At 41.1% G+C, this 23,682-nt stretch overlaps 1 protein-coding gene and 2 long non-coding RNA genes across 15 annotated transcripts in view; 2 read left to right on the plus strand and 1 right to left on the minus strand.

Annotated features, from left to right (window-relative positions):
• The window catches only part of GLRA2 (glycine receptor alpha 2), a 114,529-nt gene extending 101,578 nt beyond the window's left edge, over positions 1–12,951 (plus strand). For 8 of the 13 annotated variants that reach the window (XM_083734438.1, XM_083734446.1, XM_083734450.1 and 5 more), the window contains one exon: positions 11,509–12,950. In XM_083734438.1, coding sequence (XP_083590564.1) covers positions 11,509–11,790 — 282 coding nt within the window. In that variant the 3' untranslated portion in view covers positions 11,791–12,950. Of the gene's footprint in view, positions 1–11,508 lie in introns of all 13 variants that reach the window. The other 5 variants (XM_083734447.1, XM_083734443.1, XM_083734439.1 and 2 more) reach the window with 2 other exon arrangements.
• On the minus strand, positions 7,091–15,345 carry LOC310842551. Its single transcript, XR_014563201.1, has 2 exons — positions 15,090–15,345; positions 7,091–7,293 (listed from the first exon to the last, which is right to left on the minus strand). It is a non-coding gene; the product is annotated as an uncharacterized lncRNA (long non-coding RNA).
• A 1,058-nt stretch (positions 15,346–16,403) lies between these two features.
• Positions 16,404–22,106, plus strand: LOC310842570. Its single transcript, XR_014563226.1, has 3 exons — positions 16,404–16,612; positions 21,048–21,202; positions 21,750–22,106. It is a non-coding gene; the product is annotated as an uncharacterized lncRNA (long non-coding RNA).
• Positions 22,107–23,682: the final 1,576 nt, after the last annotated feature.

The following is a 23,682-nucleotide window of genomic DNA, read 5'->3' on the forward strand; positions in this document are numbered from 1 at the left end:
CAATGGAGGACTGCTGTGACATTCCAGGTGACCCCTTACAAAGCCCTGAGCATCATATATTACTAAGTTTCCTAGTGTGTCCACTGAGTTCAGGTTTCCCCTAATTCGTCCTTAATAAACTGCTTCCACCACCTATGAAGGCCTCCCTAATGCTTTCATGTAGAACGCTTAGAAAAAGCTAGACCTTTTTCTGAAAAGCCACAGAGAAAAGCAATGGGGAAGCTACGCTGATTACAAGATGAGCCTGGGGAACTCTTCCATAACTCATGCTGAGTTTCTTTTTTAAACCTCTCCCTCCTCTTCTTTCTTACTTCATTTCTTCCTTTCTACCCCATTCCTATGAAAATCACTTCCCTCTAGCATTTCTGCTCTTCCTTATTATTATTTTTTAAAACTTGTCTTTTCCTCAACCTTTTTACTACACTACAATAATTATTGACATCAGATTCAGTTTAACTTAAGTTACAAAAAGTGGTAAATGTTTCTAAATTATACGTATAGAAACACAAAGTTGGCTTGCGGGTCGGTTCACCTGCTGGAAAAGAAATGAACAAAGTGTTTGGGAATGCTTCCTCCCAAGGCGAGGGGCGTGACCTAGCTAAGCCTGACAGGACAGCTTACTCTGGTCTTAACCTCTTCATGCATTAATTAGTTAAACATGTTGGTTATATGAGACTGATTTATCCCACAAGTGCGTTCAGGATGATAAACTAGTGTTTCTCACAAGGATGGCTGGAAGCTGGCCACATTCTTTTGGTAGGTTCTGCTGTTTCCCAATATACTGTTGCTCAGCTGTCTTAATAGAATGGACCCATTTACTAGAATGAGTCACGCATTCATTTTTAATGCTCTGCTTTCCTTGGTGGCAACAGAGTTGCCTCCTGGTGCTCTGCAATCTTCATCTGCCACAAGAACTGCTAATTAAGAATGGAAAGTGCAGTCCATGTTTCACAGAGATATACTAGACTGCAAGGATATTGCAGATTATAAGCATGTTTTTTTTTATATTAAAAAAAAACCCGAACACACTTGGATTTGCTAGCTTACAGGCTTATTGTCCTTTCACCTGTAATGGCACGTACTTGTAGTGATGCTCTTTGGTGAAAATCTCCCTTGAGTTTGCCCTAAATTTCCCTCGGTCATTTTTAACAGGTGGTTTCCCACAAGGAGAGCTTCAGCCCTGTAGGTTTTATAGTCAACTTCCTAATTTAGCAAAGAGACAGTAAGAGCTTGTAAAGCTGACAGCATCTGGCCTAAAGAAGGTTCTTTTGCCCGGTTCATTTGATGAGCAGGTGACAGCCAGCCAGCCAAGCTTCTCTCTTTGCTATGCTGAACCACTGCAGCAGAGGCTGTGCTCAGCGGGCAAGCAGATTAATCTTTTTATTAGCGAATGTTTTGATGACAAAGCAAAGTACAGGCACTGAAGCAGAACAGACCATTCCTGAGAAAACTGGGTACGTGAAGAGGAAGTTTTAACAAGTAATTGTGAGGACTAGCATATAGCAAGGCATGTGAGTCCATTCCAGAGAAGGTTGGAGTCCAGTTAAGGAATGTCGAAGGGCCATGAGAGTGTCTTGCCCTGAAGCAATACAGTGGTACCTCAGGTTAAGTACTTAATTAGTTCCGGAGGTCCGTTCTTAACCTGAAACTGTTCTTAACCTGAAGCACCACTTTAGCTAATGGGGCCTCCTGCTGCTGCTGCACCGCCGGAGCACGATTTCTGTTCTCATCCTGAAGCAAAGTTCTCAACCTGAAGCACTATTTCTGGGTTAGTGGAGTTTGTAACCTGAAGCGTATGTAACCTGAAGCGTATGTAACCCGAGGTACCACTGTACTTATCTGGAGCTTAGGGCTTGGCAAATGAATGCTAATAGTTCAGCAATTTGTTCCATGGCTAGAACAGCAGACCTCCGAGCTGAGGATGTTGCAATCTAGGTGCCTATGATAAACACCTAGATTCCAATTTGAGCTGGACTGAAAAAGAGACATGGAAAGCTAAATTCGGGCTCTGTGAAAATTTTAGGGTGTTGGCTGTGAGAGCAGTGGGCATTGGCTGTCTGTTAGCAGGTTTAAGCTGTTCCTCCATCTATGCTCAGACTGTATATTTGTAAATAAGCACAACTACAAAATGCTCTGAAGCCTTCAGTGGCCTTTCAGAGGAAACCACTCCTGGGTCAAGTGGAACTTTTCAACTCTTGGAGAAGTGGGGCGAGCTTAACAGTATTATTACTTATTAACGGTGGGCATTAGTGTCATATCTGAGAGCAGTAGATAAAACTTGTCCGCCAGAAATAAGCACTGTTACAATATTAAAATGGGACCTTGCTCTCAAGATTGCATGCCAAGGTTAAAAAGACCCCACATACAGGCTGGAATGAAGCAGACTGTGGTGCTATGCTATTATTCATTGCTAGGTGGGAAGTAGGTTTATCTCTCCAGAGTCCTTGGTAGGGATGTCACCTTTTAGCAGTGTCCTGCTTTTACAAATGAGTTAGATCAGGCAGCTTGGAAATGGGAGTGTGATTGCGCAGCAGCTGCTGTGTCTCTTCAGCATGGCAAAACCTATCCAGATTGGTGCTGTTTACATGTAGGCAAGCCAACGCAACACAGAGGTTAATGAATTATTGAGCACCTCTCTTAAATTGGCTGGGGCATAATTAACTTTACTCTTTAAAGTGCTGGGTCCAGGGGGGAAGCTCGCAATGTGCAGGGAAAGGGGGGGGGAGAATGCCATTTTTCACAACACTATGTGGCAGATTGAGAAGCAGGAATGGGAAAACAAAGATAAATTGAGTGAGATAACCTCGTTGTAGATACACTTGAAGAATAACTGCAGGTAGGGATGGAAGTAAGGAAAACTAAAAGCTACAATCTTCATTCATCTCCCACTCTCACACACAAACACACCCCAACTGAGTCCCATATTACAACCTGTTTACTTTGTTTCAGGACATTCAATGGGTGCCATTTTGTCTGATATCATCTATAATGTTCTTCCCCTTCCATTTGTATAGTCCCGTTCTGTGTCCATTCTTGATCACTCTATATCAGTGATGGCCAAACTTGGCCCTCCAGCTGTTTTGGGACCACAATTCCCATCATCCCTGACAACTTGTCCTGTTAGCTGGGGATGATGGGAGTTGTAGTCCCAAAACAGCGGGAGGGCCAAGTTTGGCCATCACTTCTCTACAGTGACCAATAATAATAATAATAATAATAATTTATTATTTATACCCCGCCCATCTGGCTGGGCCTCCCCAGCCACTCTGGGCGGCTTCCATAAAAACCAAAAATACAGTAAAATCACACGTTAAAAACTTCCCTGAACAGGGCTGCCTTAAGATGTCTTCTGAATGTCAGGTAGTTGTTTATTGCTTTGACATCTGCTGGAAGGGCATTCCACAGGGTGGGCGCCACTACCGAGAAGGCCCTCTGCCTGGTTCCCTGTAGCTTTGCTTCTCGCAATGAAGGAACCGCCAGAAGGCCCTCGGCGCTGGACCTAAGCGTCCGGGCAGAATGGTGGGGGTGGAGACGCTCCTTCAGGTATACTGGACCGAGGCCGTTTAGGGCTTTAAAGGTCAGCACCAACACTTTGAATTGTGCTCGGAAACATACTGGGAGCCAATGTAGGTCTTTCAAGACCGGTGTTATATGGTCTCGGCGGCCGCTCCCAGTCACCAGTCTAGCTGCCGCATTCTGGATTAGTTGTAGTTTCCGAGTCACCTTCAAAGGTAGCCCCACGTAGAGTGCATTGCAGTAGTCCAAGCAGGAGATAACCAGAGCATGCACCACTCTGGCGAGACAGTCCGCAGGCAGATAGGGTCTCAGCCTACGTACCAGATGGAGCTGGTAAACAGCTGCCCTGGACACAGATTTGACCTGTGCCTCCATGGACAGCTGTGAGTCCAAAATGACTCCCAGGCTGCGCACCTGGTCCTTCAGGGGCACGGTTACGCCATTCAGGACCAGGGAATCCTCCACACCTGCCCGCCTCCTGTCCCCCAGAAACAGTACTTCTGTCTTGTCAGGATTCAACCTCAATCTGTTAGCCGCCATCCATCCTCCAACCGCCTCCAGACACTCACACAGGACCTTCACTGCCCTCACTGGTTCTGATTTAAAAGAGAGGCAGAGCTGGGTATCATCTGCATACTGATGAACACCCAGACCAAACCTCCTGATGATCTCTCCCAGTGGCTGCATGTAGATGTTGAAAAGCATGGGGGAGAGGACAGAACCCTGAGGCACCCCACAAGTGAGAGCCCAGGGGTCTGAACACTCATCCCCCACCACCACTTTCTGAACACGGCCCAGGAGGAAGGAGCGGAACCACTGTAGGACAGTGCCCCCAGACCAAGGGAAGCTTGGGAACTGGCCTTTCTGTAGAAGCTGACTGCTTAACAACTACCCAATGGGTGAAATTGATCCTGCTACTGTCTGTCTCATAACCTGCCTCACTGGATTGTTGTGCTGATAAAGGGGAGGGAATGGACCACATGTGTCACCCTGAGGACCTCAGAGGAAAAGAATGGCTCAGTGAAATAGTGAACTCAGAAAAGTCTATCTGAATTGATCCTCTGCCTTAAGAAAGCTTTTGGCACCTGATCACTATACCAACACCAGACATTAAAACAACAAGTCTATTTGTTAGATTACTTTAGAATGATAAGGTGAGATAGGTTCTTAAAGCAAACGAAGTGGCCAACCCTATTAAAAATAGAAACTACATAATTTCAGTACAGAAACAGGTAAAAAAACAGAAAACAAGCAACAAACACAAAATAGCAGATAAGATGCCACATGTAATTAGTAATTATTTATGTAGTACATATTTCCCGCGCCCTCCTCTTTCTAGGCAAGATTATTCCGAAGATTATGTTCGGAAACATCAAAGAAACAAATCAGCTGAAACAAATCACTGAAGCATGTTCAGAAATTTCTGACTCCCTCTCCATTCCACACACACACACTGTGTTGTTTGTGCTGCAACCTTCCTTATACCTGTGTGGTGACAATAAGTAATGTAACCCTATGGCCAGGGAGAAGAGAGCACCTTTTAGGCGTTTGAGTTAAGCCATCTTTACTGACCCAGAAAATGATGCCTGGGTTACTTGTTGCAAACAAAAGATGTGCAAGCTGATAGAAAGAAAAGGGTTGTGGTGGTTTTTCTTCAGCTAGATGAAATGCCACTTTGTGTTACTCTGCTACCCAAAGCTCTTATTTTATTGTTGGCTGATGTTGGTAATTCTTCTCCGTGCTGCTTGTCTTTTGTGTTTGTCCTTTGATCTCCACCAGCTCTCTTGTGGCTCTCGCTGTTTAGTCTTGATGCACACAACACACAAAACATTTGCTTGCTTCATTTTCTTGGGGTTTTTTGTTTTGTTTTGTTTTGCTCCTTTGTGACAGTTGGCATTCATACAGTATTCTGTTCCTGTGTGGTATTTGCTGTTTCTCTCATGTGTTATCCTGGCAGAGTTCGCAGATGATGAGCCCACATGAGGCTGTCTCTTTAGTCACTTCCAAAGTTTAGTCAGAGTTGGCTGAGCTTTTTTTAGCCAATGGCTGCTGGTCAACCCTCTGGGGGGGGGGTCACATGCCAGTGATGGATGTGGTCATCCTACACTCTAGGTACTTCGGGTTAAGAACTGAATTCGTTCTAGAGATCCATTCTTAACCTGAAACTGTTCTTAACCTGAGGTACCACTTTAGCTAATGGGGCCTCCCGCTGCCGCTGCGCAATTTCTGTTCTCATCCTGAAGCAAAGTTCTGAACCTGAGGTACTATTTCTGGGTTAGCGGAGTCTGTAACCTGAAGCATCTGTAACCCAAGGTACCACTGTACATTACCCATCCTTTTTGCCTGATGTGATTCAAGGCAGCTTGCATACACACACACACACACCTCAGCTGATTCAAGCTGGTTCACTTGTATGCTTACCTTTCAGCCTTGTGCAGTGGTGTAGTGTGGGCTGCCAGTGCCCGGGGCTACATGGAAGGGTGGGTGGGAAGGAGGGAAATGGATAGAGTATGCATGCTCATTCAACTGCCTAACTGTGTCACCCAGGACATTGCAACCTCAGAGATGAGAAAAGAAGAGTCATTCCATTGTCTGGAGACGTCTTTTCCTAGTTTGCATGGAGAAGCCAATTTCAATCGAGCCCAGCAACAGAAGCATGCAGCTGAATTGAGGCAGCACCAGGTGTTGAAATTTTGTGCCCCCTAACAACCCCTGGGCACCCAGGGCAACCACCCCTGTGGCACACGCACCCACACCCCATGCTATACCACTGGTCCTGTGGACTGCTCTTTTGTGATTGACATCATACCTTGGCATTACTTCCAGGTCTATGTTTTTAATGGGAAACAACTTTGAAATCTCTTGTGATGAGCCAATGTTCGTCCAATCACTGTCGACTGACAAGGAGGCATTACCAAATGTGCGTATCTAGTGGCCTCCACTTTAAGCTGGTTGCTTCCTAATGTAAAGGTAGTGGACCAGGGACTCAGTACATGGTCCGTGGTAAATGCCTAAATGAATTCTTCCTTGGCTGCTGCTCATTTAAATGTGCAAATTTTTCCTCCCTTAAAAGAAAAACCACTTCACTTTTTTATAATCTGCTCCAAAAACTTCCCCGACCCCTCTGCTTCTCCTCTCTCTCTCAGGCATTGGCTGATCCACTCTGATATAGCTGCACAGTTTATTTGCAGGCAGAAATATGGAAGCCCCTCTACCTGTCTTTGGCATGAATGAACAGGCATGCCTGGACAGCTCTAAGATGGATATCTGGCTGCTAAGGAGAGCTTCATGTTTAAATTGATGAGCCAGGTTGATGAGCAATTTCATGTTAAATTTAGCCACTTCATCATGTCCTGTGTCTCACAGGCTTTTAACTCACACCTTTTGGAACAGTTTCAAAATCTTTCAATGAAAACAGACAGGTTATGTGTGTTGCTTGTGTATGTGATGAGTCTGAGAGCCAATTGCATTCCAATTTTATAAGGGCCATGTGAAGATAAAAGCATCAATACCGATAAAAGCTACTGAAATGAGTTGAACTGAAACAGTGCTCCGTCTGTACATAACCATTGAATTGTTTTCCGTACATTTATTTCAGTATATCTTTGCCTACTTGAAGCCTGCATTTCCCAGACGCAGATATCAATTTAGCAATAGGAAGGACACCCACACAGCACTATCCTCCAAGTGCTCGAAATACCCTCATTTAAATTAGCGGGAGGTGATCTGCAGACTTGAGGCAGAAGCAGCGATCAATTGCATTGATGAGCCTTCTTCCTGCAAGATGCGTTGGTAATTGGGAGGAAAACACATGTTAGGAGTTTGCTGGAGATAAGTCTCAAAGCTAAAGCAAGTCTCACTTATCTCTTGAACATGTGTTACCACAGCTGCTCGTTTAAAACTGGCATAGAGTTTAATATTTAGGGCAGATGGGATTGCGGGGGGGGGGGCAGGAATTGTTGGCACTGGACTTGTTTGCACTGTTCTTACTGGACAAGGATTCATTATTTCCCCTCCCCATCATATTTTGGATAATTAGGACAAGACATACCATTTTGGAGGCTTTCAGGGACTTCCTAGCCAAGTGCCAGCAGGGAGGCAAGAAATGGCCTTTTCCCAAGGACCTATTTCTTATCATGTATGTGTTCTTGAAGGACAGTGGGCTAGCCACAAAATTTATATTTGCTCTAAATAATCATCGTAATTATAATCATAATACCCCGCCCATCTGGCTGGGTTTCCCCATCCACTCCCATTATATTGTCTTTAAATCTGTGCACCCCAGCAAAATAATATGTTTTTAATGCACATACAATTGCTTGTGCACAAGCTGCTCAAAGAAAATATCTGAGTTGCCTGTTCACAAATTTCTGACTCCCTGTGAGGGAAATAAGAATCTCTCAACATCTCTTAACCCCCTACATGCATATAATTTAATTTTTTTTAAAAAAAAAGAAAGCAGGGATTGGTAGAGGAAAGGGAGCTGGCACAGTCATAGGTCATGATCCGAAAGGCTGCATAGCAAGCCCTCCATGAACGATGTGGCTTCTGAGTCTCCTCCCAACAGATCCCTCAACTGCTTGACAAGCAATTTTTAAAGCTCAGAACTTTCCTCCCACACTCCTCTTTTAGCATCTCCTCAGGGCATATCTATGCTAAAGAGCCAATCTGCATATTCAGAATGAGGTGGTGGGTAGAGTGATGTGGTAGAATTCTGGGCTGTACTACTTCAGACTGCAGGTGAGTGTGGGTGGATGTCATGTTTTGGAATACTTTTGGTTGAGGGAGGGGGGAAACATGCTAAACTTCTCTCCATGATGTAACTACTTTGCCACATTGGGGTCAGTATTTTTATTTGGAAAGGTTTAGCATAGACCCACAGTGATTTCTTTTTTCTTTTTTAATGTGAACAAGGATTCAAAAAGAATAACCCCTCTACTGAGGTGGTATAGTCTAGAATGCTCCCATGTCAGTAGGGATGGAGGAGAAAATCAATTTGGTTTCTGTTTAAAGGCAAACCTACCTAATTCATGTTTTCTGAAACATTCCAGGAAGCAAAAACAGCCATCCTTCAAATTACCTGAATTTTGCAATGCAGTTCACCAGCCAAGTAACATGTACAAAATGCGAGTGCTAGGATCAAGTATGCCTAAAAATGTATACATTAGTGAAACTAACATGCAAAAAAAAAATTCATTATGTTACAGAAAATTATTGGGCAAAATTGCATTCAAATATGTATCAGGAGAAATTTGCACCAAGTTGCCGATGAATTTTCATGAGGGTTGTTTTAAAATTTCACAAACGTATGTGGAAACATGCAGAACTGAAGATTGGAAAAATTAGAAATGGATAAAAAGCATAAGTCACCATCCCTGCATGTCAGTCTTGCACCTCGCTCTGTATAATGGGTACGACAGCTAGTGAAGCAGCGGTTTCTTCTCCTGGCAACTGTATTTCTTTGAGATGGATATAAACCTGTAACATAATTCTCAATATCCTTGCCAAAACTTCCATTCTCAGATTGGAGAGGGGGACATCCATCTCCCCCCCCCCCCACTCCACCTCTTTCCCCCTTTTTTCCTAATGTCTCAACAAATGAAACTGATTTGTAAAAATGTTACATGGGGTGGGGAATGTGAGAGAGAGAGATTGCACACACTTTTGTAAATCAAGAAAATCATAAATAAATAAATAGAATGGGGGGGGGCAGTAGGAGAAAACTATTAGCATAACAACCCTATGGCCCTGGAAGGGTTTTGAAGGTTTCTTCTCTTTAAAAAAATAATAATTGTTTATTTCCAAAAAATATAATAGAGCAACCTTGAGTATACATGCATAGCAGAATCCACCCGCAGACAAAAATGATAGAATTCCTGATACAGAGTCAGACTAGATCGCAGCAAATGATCGAATTATAATAAAAGAGTTGTTCCTAGATTTATATGATTATTATGGGTCAGTATAGCCCCTACATAGGGAAGCATGGGTCTTGGGAGGGCCTGAGAATTTTGAGTCCTAATTAATAAAGGGAAACATTTAAAACCGCACATCTTAGCCAATCTTTATTCGCTTTGCCTTTCACCACCCGCCTGTGTTGTGTAAGACGTTTGGACAGGACTGTAACCCAGATATTATTGAACCATGACTACCATTATTGTGTACCATGTACCATATAGCATTATTATACATGACTACCATTGTTTACCAATGACCATCCAAGCTCCCACCAGTATAAAAAATAAACAAGGCAAATTATTTATCCTTAACTGTCAGATTAAGGTCACTTTCCAGACCTTTCAGTGCTAAGCAAAGGGCAAGCAACAGGAATTAGTCGGTAGTTTCCCCAAGACAGTGTGAGGGTGTGTGAGGGAGCGACTCACACATAAGGAAGTCTCTCTAAATTGCTGTTGCCTCCTTCATCAGGAACTCCAGGCTGGCATGTGTAAAGCAGAAGCTCATTATTTTGGGGGAAATCTGGACAAGCCAGATGAACGTCTCCTATAATAAGCCATTAGCATATTTGAGAGTTTCCAAATAAATTTAAAACACAAAACAGTGGCTGCTGAGAACCTGTTCTCCTTTAATTAACCTTCTGACCTGGATTTGCATTGCTTCTGCGTGCAGCACTAAGGAACAGGAAAAGCGTCCTGGGAACGCAGCTTCGCTCTATGCTTATGCAAGTGCTATTAAAGGTTTTAAAAGGAACTCAGTTCATTGCAAATTTACCAGGGCATGTTTCCCTTGGTGAGGAAGTTAAATCAAATAGCTACCTTTTCGGAAGGGGGGAAAATCCATCCAATTTATAATTTTATTTTCTTTGGGGTGCTGAGCACTTAGACCAGGCTTCCTCAAACTCGGCCCTCCAGTTGTTTTTGGCCTACAACTCCCATGATCCCTAGCTAGCAGGACCAGTGGTCAGGGATGATGGGAATTGCAGTCTCAAAACATCTGGAGGGCCGAGGTTGAGGAAGCCTGACTTAGACTCATAGAAGACTTACACAGAAGCATTCAGAAGACTTATGTGGAACTACTAAAGGGATGGTATTATTCAGAGTAGACCCACTGAAACGACAGGCTCTAACTTAGTTGTGCTCATTAATTTCAACAAGCCCACACTGAGTAAAACTTAGTTGAATACCACCCAAGCTATCCAAGCAACGTTAAGTCAGGCAAATTACATGTGTGAAAGAGTTGTGTTGGGATGTCTAAATGTCAGATCAGATCTGCAACAGAAATGAAAACCAGCTTCATATTTTGTCAGTACAGGACATTGCAAAGGGGCTGTTGTTGGGATAGAGATAGAAACCTCTAAAAGCAAGTTTCCTAGCATGCTTTACAGAATAACAGTTCTTAGGATTGTTTTGAGGAAGCCAGTGTTGTTTTGCATAATACTAAAACTGCTATTCATAATCCATCCTCGAGAAGCTTAACATGTCACACAAGGGGAGTTATCTCATTTTCACAGCAACCATGTGAGGTAGGTTGGGCTGGCAGATAGTGACTGGCCCAAGGTCTTCCAATGCTTTTCATGGATACCGCTCAACTGCCCTAATTAAATTGGGACATCCTGTTTGGGGGCCCTGTACTCTCACACGAAAGCATGGCACTCAAAAACATGTGAGAGCACAGGGCCCCAAACACATGTGTACTTTCACACGGGTCACATGACTTGCTTGGGAACACAGCTCAGAAGACACGCATCACAGTTTTTGGCCTGGACTTGCTGAAGGGTATGTTCACTGCCAGTACTGAACTAAATGGGACAAGGCCGTGTCCTACGGTCTGGTCATGACATCTGTCCACCACTCCATTGGGAAATCGATAGAATTAGAGGATATCCAAGTGTTCTTTTGTCAGAAATATTGTGGCACTGCCCATTTGGAAAGCAACATTATGAACAGAGCTCTTGCTCAACAGCTAAGGGCAAAAACTTAAAGGAGATTTGCATAGACGATTAACCGCCTTTCCCCTCCGTTGCTCACCCTCCAGGATGAAGATGCTGCTCGCGACAGCCGGTTTAACTTCGGCGGCTATGGGATGGGTCACTGCCTCCAGGTGAAAGATGGCACTGCCATCAAAGCCACGCCTCCCAACCCACCCCCGCCCCCACCGCCAAAGGATTCCGATTCCATCAAAAAGAGGTTTGTGGACCGTGCCAAAAGGATCGACACCATATCCCGAGCGGCGTTCCCGCTGGCCTTTCTCATCTTCAATATATTTTACTGGATTACGTACAAAATTATACGCCACGAGGATATACACAAAGATTAGAAACGTTTCTGTCTGAGCTGGGACCTTCTAGCCAAAGTGACTCTCTTGTAAATAAAGAGTGAAATGTCTTTCCTGTCATTGACTGAGGGTTTTGTTTTCTGTGGTACTAAAGAGAAAGGGCGGGGTTAGAAGAGGAAGAAAAACAGAAAGGAAAGTTTCGGTAACAATTGCACAAAATGAGATACTGTGGGATCACCAAACGAGGATTTGCCCTGATTTCCTCCTCTTGCTACGTGGTCCTTCCAGACTCTTGCCAAAATCAAGCAAACCTAAATGGGGCCATTTTCCCTTTCTCCAACCCCCCCCCCCCCCCGTGTCTCTAAGCTGTATTTAAGAAATACTTTAAAGCATCTACCATGGGACTGTCTGTAATGGCTGCACTGCAATGAGTTTAAAGAGGACCAAACTTTTTTCAGGGTAACGCTGCCTTTCTATATGAAACAAGTCTAAGCTACATTCCATTAATGTCTGTAGTTGATGATTTGCCCAGAAGTCCCTTTGTGGATTGTAAATTATTTCTACTAACAGGGCGTGGGGGGTGTCAAGGGGGACGATTTATACTTTAATATCCTTGTGGGTGTGCATTTTAATATTCCTGCTTTCCTAGAACTGTAGTTTTTGAGGTCCAACTTGTGTAGGGTGTGGTTAATTTCATAGTGTCCACTTGTAGAAACAACATGAGAAATGGCTGGTTTTATCTTGGTTCCAAGACAGTGCACTTATTTCATTTCATTTCATTTCTGCCTGGTTATTACTATATTTTTTATTATTGATGACATTCAGCATAAGGTGCCAAAACTGTAATTTGACCTATCATATTTCCCTGTATCGCACTGTTGATTAAGAACTTGTTTCCTGACCTAGCTCAGTTTAGCATTGACTTTCTATTGCTGCTCTCATTGTAGCTGCGAGTTGATAGCTCTGTAGGTAAACACGACTCGTTTACAGACCTCTAATTTATATCTTTACTATAAAAAAAGAAAGAAAGAAAAAAGTGGCTATCATTTTAAATATCATTGACTTATCTGAGGAATTTTAAAAACTGTACTGTGATTTTCATAACCTGTTAACCTTTTGGTGCCAGAGCTATGTGGTCCAAATCCTTGCTATGTGTTCTAAAGTAGAAATAAAAAGTAAACGAAAACCAAACAAAAAAATGAGGTATGTTTGCTTACATGGGTGGCAGGAGTGAAACCTGGAAGATTTTTTTTTTAATCTTGTTTTTTAAGTTGCATTTCAATCAGCTTGTTTTTATTATCGTGGTTAGCTGCCCTGACGCCGGTCTTGGCTGGGGAGGGCGGGGTATAAAGAAAATTATTTTATTATTATTATTATTATTATTATTATTATTATTATTATTTTATATTTTTTTAAAAAAAGCTTTGCTATTTCCCATTTTCTGCAAAAGGGTTTACTGCAAAAAAATTAAAATGTATTATTGATTGGGGGGCATATTTTCCTTTTATGGCTTCTAGTTCTTGTTGCAAGAAAAAACCCAACCCACAAACTGAACTATTATGGTTGCTTCCAGATGACCTATTTTATTGAGAAGTAATTCTGACTTGTTTGCACAGAGTTTATGAAGACACTCTATGCTGTCCACTGTTTACTGAGCATTCATCTTTATTTGTTTGCAGAGAAGTTATATGGTTCCATGCAAATCAGTTGCTATCCCACACTTTCTAGGGCATTTTACCATCACTTTCCTTGCTGAAAAAAGTATTTTTGTTTGCTTTTTGAATTACATTTGTTGCACAATACTGACAAAGTTTATTAAAGCAGCCCTGTTTAGGGAAGTTTTTAATATTTAATGCTGTATTGTTTTTAACACTTGATTGGAAGACTCCCAGAGTGACTGGGGAAACTCAGCCAGATGGGCAGGGTATAAATTATTATTATTATTATTATTATTATTATTATTATTATTATTATTATTATTATTAATCCATTTAAATTAGACAAATCTACATTTCCAAGTATGTGACTGAATTGCTCCTGCAATTTAGTGATCATCTGAAAGCTACCTTGGGACAGAGGGAGTAAGGCCACTTCTAGGCTGTTGCTATTTTGAGGGATGATTAAATCACATACCAACAAATTAAGGTTGCAGAATTAAAGTGGATTTGTTGCTCTTGCAACAAACCAATTTAAAAATAATAATCCAACTCTTTGCTGTAAGGAAGGTGACAGGAATATGCACTGGAAGTTGTGTTGTAACATTTGCTTGACGGAACATCATGTAATTTCCCTGCAAACAAATGAGAACAAATGCTCAATAAGCAGCAGACATCCTATTACCTCCACATAAACTTTCTGCAAACATGTCAGAATAAATGCTTAATAAGGAGGGTGTGTCTGGAAACTATCCAAGTCTCTGGGAATCCCAGGTAAGTGCATATATATGGGTTTTATACTGATGAAATTGCCAGAGAAGATTCACAAAGAATTAGAATTATAAAAAAAGAAATAATTAGAATTATAGCTGTTTAAAATCTTTTATTTCCTGAAAGATCATCCATTATTACAAAGCAAGGATCAGCAATGATTCTCTTTAGTACTACTTGTATTTTTTGTTCAATATTTATTAACATCTTGTTTCCGTGCTCTTATCTTATAAGCTACCATTGCCATCTGTTACAAGAAATGAAATGAATTATCAGCCAAATCACAACAATGCTTTCATTTCAAATGAAATTCCTTCATTCATCTTAAGCATTCTTTCCCCCCCCCCTCCCACTTGGTCAATTCATAGTTAATTTTTAGTTAATGCATCTATTTATCAAATCGTTTTAACAGAACCATGTTACCCATTCTTTTGTGATGTCTGTCTCCAAAGAGAAACATGGAGATTGGACAAGAATTATGTAGTGCCGTGTGGTTCTTTTCCCCCAAAAGGTGTAGAGAATGCCTGAAACTAGCACCAGAGGTCAAAATGGCTGAGCACCTGCCAAGGTGCCACCTCACAGAAAAGATCCCACCACTGAGAGCATCTGAGTCCCGCTGCTTTTTCTCCCTGTTGTTTATTGTTTGGCCCAGAAGGGATTGTGGAAGTGAATAGCAATGGCAGAAATGACAATGAGCAACAGCTGCCCTCTGCTTCAAGTGTTGGCAGATGCTAGGCTTGTGCAATCTACTTTATTTATATCTTCTTCTTCTTTTGTTACTATAATCCCAAGGTCCACTAATGGGAAACAGGTGAAAAACGTTGACTCAGGAGGCAGAACATACTGGAAGAATTCAGGACAAGATGCCTATGATCCCCAAAGTAGCAAACGATGTTGCCGGATGATAAAACTTACCATTCCTGACCATTTGTTGTGCTTGCTTGGGCTGATGGGAGATGGAGTCTGACAACAGATGCTGAGCCTTTGTTTTCTCTCAAACAACTTTTGTTTCAGGAGAAAGTGCTCTGTCACTGGGCTGCAGCCCTTCCCCTTCCTTTCTCTGGCAGAACTTGTGCTATTCAGGGCTTCAGAATAGGCAGAAATTCAACAGGGCAGGAGTTGTTCACTCTGGAAAATGCCAGCTCTGCTTTACATTTGCCCAGAGTCTTGTTATTAGCTGATAAGGGAAATGTTCAGGGGAAGTCATCTCCTTGGAGGCAACAAAACAGCACAAGTGCACCTGACAGAATTGACCTTAAGAAGGAAGGAGGGGGAAAAACAACCTCACAAACCAATGGCTACTCAGTCAGCAGCAGAGTACTCTCACAGAAAACTTTAGTGCTCCAACAAATGTGAACAGCAAAGTGAATGTCCTGCTATCAGCAGCTATCAAGGTCTCTCAGAGAAAGCGTCCGGAGTGAAGACTCAACCTATTACCAGAATACCAGAAAACAGCAACCAAATTGAAGCAGATATTGAAGCATCTATGCTAATGCTCTGTATTCTAAGGAATACAGAGATAGAATCAAAGAGGAATGAGATTTCATGATCTGTCTCATAGGTATCTCCTTAATTTATTAAATCTGATAGGAAGAGGATAGAGCTGAATAATCCAATTTCCTCTCTCCAAAAATTCTGCCTGACTTGTTGGCATTCATAGTAAATAAATATTTATTTCCTTTTCTAAACAAAATAGATATGGTTTCAACAAAATAAAGCAGTATTCAGTTATCCTGAGAACACAAGCCTGCTTCTATAACTGTAGTGCCTCTGCTAGACCCTTTTGGGAATCTAAAGATTAGTCACGACACAAGGCATTGCATGCTGATGACCTCTTGCTTTGGACAGACTTAAAATGTGTTTATCGCATCATTCCAAAAAATAAAATGTTCCAATGTAAACATTGACAACGGAAGTTATGTGAAAAAGTCCTTTCTCCTTTGAACTTTGGAAACGGTATTCATGGACTTGATTCGTAGCATGTGATTTCATTCACTTAGATCAAAATGCTGCGGAAAGGCGAGTTGGTTTCTTTAAGCCAATTTTCCTCCTGCGCACAAGTTCCCTGCCACAGCTTTTGCAACATGATTCAATTTCAGTGAGATTGTCCCTACCCTTCATCACCAAAGCAGGTCAAGTTTGTGAAGGCAAGCCTTGAGGCAGATCACACCTCCAACACCTTTCCCTTAATGCAACCAAGCCGAGCTTAGCAATCCATCTGTAGCCTCGCTCATTTATGCTGACAATGCTTTTGACAGGGCTGCTTGGCTGCATGTTTGATGACAGCAGTTCAGCAGAGTTGGAGCGCTCCCCCATCATTTATAAAGTCGGGCGGGGAATGTATAGAAGCCGCTGCATGTATCAATAGTAATGGATGGTGTTGTGTTAAAGGCCTTTCATCTGGAAGAGACAAATACAGAGCGATGGTCTTGCAACAGGTAATCCATTATGTGAAGGCCACTGGAATCAGTCTGCATGTGATAATTACAACGTGTGTCTGTAGGGACAGCTCTGGGCAGTCTTGAGTCTACCAGGTTCTTTTCTTTAGGGGGGAAAAAGGTGGAGAGGGAATGAGCACAGAGGAACTACAAGGGTTTTTTTTCAAGTGATGCAGTTATGCACACTATAGGAGCAGGAGAAATGACCCTGAGATTTGGAACACTGGTTTACAGAGGTGTCATCTGGCAAATGATGGAGAGGGAAGGCAGGCCTGGTTGTGGCGCACAGATGATAAAGACAGAATTTCAGTAATGAGACAAACACTGGATATTTGGGATAAACAGGACTACAGCTGCACAAGTGGACCGATGAAACTTGTGGTTAAAGACAAAAAAATACTTCAGGAAAACATTCAGTCATGGTAAGTGATAACAGTCTCCCAAAGCTGTGAGGCAAAATGCCTATACACTATATAGAAAATATAAGATAAGACAATAAGGCATAATATTTTGATAATTTTGATTTGTGGAATGTTGACATTTATTGGGGGAAGTCTTTGTGTTATCAGTTACGATTCTCAAAGTGCGTTAACAGTCAATCCCTCTTCCCAGGGAATTCTGGGAATTGTAACTCTGTGAGGGGAACAAGGGTCTCCTAACAACTCTCAGCACCTTTAACAAACAACACTTCCCAGGATTCCCACTCATGAATCTATTTGAACCTTATTGATTAGACTCTTCTCTCTCCTTTCCCTCTTTTTATGTGATGCTCCAAATAAGGGTGAACAAATCTGTCAATTTTTGGTTCTCTCAGCTTCTCATTTTCACCCATGTTAAAATCAGTTATCCTCATTTCTGATAGATGATAGATAGATAAAGATAGATGATAGATAGATATAGATAGATAGATAGATAGATAGATAGATAGATAGAGATAGATAGATGATAGATATAGATAGATAGATATAGATATAGATAGATAGATAGATAGATAGATAGATAGATGATAGATAGATGATAGATAGATTAGATAGATATAGATAGATAGATAGATATAGATAGATAGATAGATAGATAGATAGATAGACAGATGATAGATGATAGATTAGATAGATAGATAGATAGATAGATAGATATAGATATAGATATAGATATAGATATAGATATAGATATAGATATAGATAGATAGATGATAGATAGATAGATAGATAGATGATAGATAGATAGATGATAGATAGATAGATAGATGATAGATAGATAGATAGATAGATAGATAGATAGATAGATAGATAGATGATAGATAGATAGATAGATAGATGATAGATAGATAGATAGATAGATAGATAGATAGATATAGATATAGATAGATAGGTCGATAGATAGATAGATATTCCTTATGGAAATTTATCAGCATTTTAGTGTGGGTTTCCCTTAATCAACACATTTTAGTATTATCTTAAGCACGGAACATATTTGTTGCTGTTGCTGTCAATTATGCCAATGGTGGTTCATTACGGGTGGTAGATGTGGAAGCTCAGGCTTGATGACCTGCATCTGCACTAAAAGAGAGCCAAAATTGTCTCTGGCCTCTTCAGCAACCTCAGCTTTTGCACCTGGAGTCCATCAGCCCCCGCCCAGGCCAGGGCCCACACCCAAAATATATACATTTTTGAAAGGAATTGTCCCTAAAAGAATGCATTTTGTATGTTAGTTTCACTAATATATTCATTTATTTCCACACTTATATCTGCAAAAAAAAATGTACACACTACTTGGCTGGAGAATTTTGCATTGCAAAATTCAGAAAAGTGTGGATTTTGAATGATTGCTGCGTTTTGGTTCAGATATTGTTTCAGAAGTTTGCCTTTAAATCCCCCCTCATCCCAACTCCAGATTAGTATTCTAGCACATGAGAGGGCAGTATGTTTCTCCTTTACCCCATCCGACCTCGGTCTTTGATATGCAAGGTCAAGTAAGGTACTGAATAGTGATAGCGAAAGCAAATAAAATGCAAAAAAACCAAAAGCTCAAGCAGGAAATGAAACAGAACAGTCAGGAAAGAAATCCATATCCTTTTTCTCACCCCCCCCCTCCCAATTGAGCTAAAACATTTTAGAATAATGGATGTCTTTTTTTAAAAAATACCATTCCAGTAAAGACTGTTAAGCACAATGACCTTTACACGGCAATGGCAAGCATTACTGGGACTGCCTAGCATTTGATCAAATGGAAGAAACTTTTGGCTAATGTAATATGAGTGAGAGAATCTGATTACCAAAGATGAAGACGTCTCAAGGGAAAGAAAAAAGAGAGGATGCCCTGTCCAGTATATGGGCTCCTCGCAAACAACTTTTTTTTATTGAGCCTTCATCCTGATTTACTTCCACAAAGCTCATGCGGAGGTTAGACTATGTCTGATTTGCTTGTTTGGTAGTTGTACGTCTTCCCATTAATATTCGCTGTTATAATATTCATAATATTCAACCCACACTTTTCAGTTCATTTCCCCACATAGCAGCATCAAAAGAGCCCAGTTCTTATTTTTAGAAGGGGGTAGGGGTTTGTTGCACCAGGCCAGCGTTGACAGAGCACTTTAATCTCCCTTAATTGTGCAAACTTACATTGCCTGTATATCTTTGAATCTCTCTGGCAAAATGCTGCCTCAAGGCAGCTTAGGATCAAAAGGAGAGTGTTGCGCAAGGGCTTGAATCAGCGACCTTTTTATTTTTTTGAAAGCTGTTGTGCCACAATCTGAGACTTGCTAAACAGGTACTGTGCCAGGCACAGGAATCCTGAATGGAGAAGGCTGCCACTGTGTGGTTAAGAATGCAGAGGGTGAAATCGCTGCACTTTTTAACGTCGCAAGCAGGAGTTGCGCATAGTCTCTTTCTCGTGGGAGAAAAATAAGAAAAGACGGCTCTTGCATCACTAAATCCTTCTCCTAATCAAATTAACCCTTATGTAAGCAGAATTAACACACCATCCCCATGAGGAGCAGATAAACCCACACGATTGTTCAAGGCTGCTGCTGCAAACAGTAGAGCTAGATTCCCTCCGTAATAATCGGGAGCATAGGCTGTGATCCCACGTTCAGTTATGTGCACATAACATATGTCGAAACTAATGGGATTTACATCTATGGAACAGAGCATAACATTCTTGTCAAATGATTTGTTTCCTGCTACAAGGAACAGACTGGAAAAACTGTCCCTCTGCTTGTATGTTGAACCCAAGAGATTCCTAAATATTTTGTGGCATATCCCTGCCTGATTACCAGCTTCATCAGGAAGCAACATTAATATTTATTTTGCTGCCTCATTTTAGTGCCAAAATTATTAATCCTGCCACAGTTTCAGTCTTGACATTTTTTCAGATCCCTTGATGAATTTCAGATTTATAGTCGGCCCCTGTAATATCTCCTCAATCAATTTTGTCACAGTTCATTTCGTGTCTGGCAACACAATTGCATCATGTGGCTTGTTCTCATTATATTAGCAGTGAACTGGAAGTTTAGCTCTTCCTCACCCCTGCCCTTCCATCTTGGCTTTTAGTTCAATTTTTCTAGATGGTTTTTGGCCTTGTTGAACGCCCTCCCATCAGATGTCAAGGAGAATAAGAACTACACAACTTTCAGAAGACATCTAAAGGCAGGCCTGTATCAGAAAGTTTTTGACGTTTGACATTTTATGTTTTTATATTCTGCTGGAAGCCGCCCAGAGTGGTTGGGCAAGCTTAGTCAGATGGGCAGGGTATAGATAATAAAATTATCATCATGCTTATTACTGATTAGAATGATGGTATATGCAAAATGAGGGCAGGGAATATCTTCAACCAATTAAGTAGATAGGCCTCATCTGCACTACACGTTTAAAGCAGTGTTCCTCTGCTTTAACCAGTCACGGCTTTCTGCAAATAATCAAGAAAAGTGTAGAGAGCTGTTAGGACTGGACACCCCTATTCCATAGTCTCCAGCTGTCTCCCAAACGCCAGGACCAAGTGTTTCAGGAGGTTATACAGCACCCACTGGTTATCAAGCATTCCTTCTGATTTGTTTGCAGTGAGGTTGTACAGTGTCGTGTCACACAATCATTGTCCCACACTTTCCCCTGCATTTTTTATAAAGCTGGTTTATGAAATCTGCTTTCACAAGAGTTCCAAACACACTTTAATTGTTCAACCTGACTTTGCCAGTATGTGGTTAAACCCCACATACAAAATTGTGGCAGTCTAGACCGATGGCTACATCATCTCCCTTTAAGCAAAGGAGCAAAATAATAATGGAGATTTTTTTAATCCAGCATCAATACTCTAACATGTCAAGAAAAACCAGGGGTTTCTGGGAAACATTGACAACATTAACTAATAACTGCCCTTCACTCTCTTCTTCCTGACCTACCTGGCTGATGTCTCTGAAAACGTTGCATCTTCTTTTTAGGTTTGAATCATCTCCTGGGATTAAATCTCGGAACAATCCACTTCATTTACCTCTGATCTCTTTATGGAAAAAGCCAAGAAGTGCTCCCTTGGGAACGATTACACTCATTCAGATTGGCTAATACACTGTAATGGATTACAAAGAACAGCTTAGATGTAAGGCTATTTACTAAATATCCCTCCCCGCCTTGCAAAAAAGAAAGAAATCAGATGTATTTGCTAACTAGGTGGCAGCCTTTCAGGTTTACACACAAATACTGCCTCCCCAAAACCCTTTCTATTGTGATTACTTGTTGCTGTTTTTTCACTCTGTGTTGATTTGCAGAACCATAAACGTTCTTTTAAACTTATCTCTTTATCTTGTTTTATTTCTGTGCTACCAACTACATTCAGCTTTCAAGATATTATTAGCATTACGTTTATTCTATTCCTCTGACATGATGTCTCCCAAACTTGGGTCTCCAGCTTTTTTTCAGATTACAATTCCCATCATCCTTGTCCACTGGTCCTGATAGCTAGGGATGATGGGAGTTGTAGTCTAAAAAAACCATGTAGAGGATGAACATTAGGAAAACGTTATACTGTATACATACAAGAATAAGTTGCTTCTGGGGGCCCTCTGAGATTGGTATGTGTTATTCAATTCAATCTGATCCTCATCCCATAAACTATTTTTGGTTTGTTTGGTTGTTGTTTTTTACAGACAGCATGGGTATTTATCAGCAGTCAAGGCAAATGTCACAATGAAATGTTTCGGAAGCAGTAGCTGACTACATTTCAAAACATAATTGGCTCTTTGAATCTAGAGAAAGAGACGCCGAGGCTGTTTGCGCCGGACTTGGCTGTGCCAGAGAAGCAGATAGCAGCCAGAATAAAGAACATTTGTAAAGCAAACAATGCTCAAGGGGAAAAGAAGAAAATGTACAAGGAAGCAGACAGACATGGGCAGCGCTATTCTCAAGGGCACAGCAGACATGTAATTATAAAAATGATAAAGTAAAATGCATTTACCCTGGCTTCATGTATTTTTTTCAGCATAGCTTTTAAACCTTGTTTAGGGTCCCTGGGTTGGTGGTGGTGCAAAATGTCTCCCCCATATGCAAAATCTCTGGCATAATTGATGGGCAACTTGGCTGTGGGTATCAAAAATGCATTCGTCAATAGAATGAAAGCATTTACTTTTTTTCAAAAAATATTTGCTCACCTCCACATATGCATTCCTAAATTATCTTACTCATTTGTTAGATTAAACTTTATCAGGTAAACCAGGGTGAAAGCTCAATAAAAAAAGTTGCCTTTAGGAGCCCTGAGACACTTTGCAATTGCGGACCCATTGGTCCCTTCTGAACACCAGGTAGGGATGGATGAGAAATTTGGCAAAGTTCATATTTAAAGTTGAACCTAGAAAAACTGCTGTTCCTCAAACAATAATGCCAGTCAAAACACAGCCATCCTTCAAGATGTGCAAGTCTCTGAATTTTGAAGTGCAGATCTCTAGCCAACTAATGTGCACAAGAATGCATGTAATAGGGTAACATGGACATATATTAATGAAAATAGTGTTAGGCCTGGACGATGCTGAGTGTTGAGCAAAAGAAAAATCAGATAGTACAGATTGTAAAGAATTATGTCTTGGAAAATAACTGATATTTCATGTATTGAACATGAAGGTTTTTGTTTATTTGCGATGAACCCATCGCTACTTCCGACTCCAGTTTCAATGTTATTTTCGAACAATGTCCATGTTCTTCTTTTCTAATGCACAGGTGTGAACAACGCGTCAAAGTAACAAATAGATGATTGTAGATGATAGATGATAGAGAGGAAGTGCTGAGGTGCCATTTGCTATACTTACAGTGAAAATGGCACTAATAATTTCTTATGAGAGAATAACACAATAATAATAATAATAATAAAGATATTATTATTATTATTATTATTATTATTATTGTGTTATTCTCTCATAAGAAATTATTAGTGCCATTTTCACTGTAAGTATAGCAAATGGCACCTCAGCACTTCCTCTCTATAGATAACTTCAATGTAATGCTATACTAAACCATGGTTTCCTGTTACAAAAACTACCCCACAAGCCTGCTCTGCACTTCCCCCTCTTCTTCCACCATGCATGTGAAAAAATTGAAAGCGTTTACTTGAGAACTGACCAGTTTCCCTGTTATATCCAAACTCAACAAACTGTAGTTTTTCCTAACTATGGTTAGTTTATATAAACAAGGATCAAACCTGGTTTGTTATTCTGCTTTGTTAAGTAATCACACTTACAGCAACCCACAGTCTCTTGATTTCAGGAATCACAAGAAGAGTACTCTGGTTAATTTTAAGTGAAAGCTTCCAATTTCCCATCTATGGATATGAAGGAAGGGGAGAAAGGAAGTGTGGAAGCCCAAATCTCATTCAGTCTCTTTTTCCTATAGTGTTAAAGCATGACATCCTCACCAGCCTAAGCTCACCAATGGGCACGCAGCAAAGTGTTGTTGTTCTACCATGTCCATCGGAATCATTTATGACTGAAACAGGCAGCGTAGAGAGACAGCAGCTGCTCCTGTTGAATCATTCAGTCATAAAATGAACCTACCTTGAAAGAACAGGTGGGGACCATAAGCCTTCCAACACAG

This window comes from Podarcis gaigeae, assembly GCF_964106915.1.
Source record: "Podarcis gaigeae genome assembly, chromosome: 4".
NCBI classification, from domain to species: domain Eukaryota; kingdom Metazoa; phylum Chordata; class Lepidosauria; order Squamata; family Lacertidae; genus Podarcis; species Podarcis gaigeae.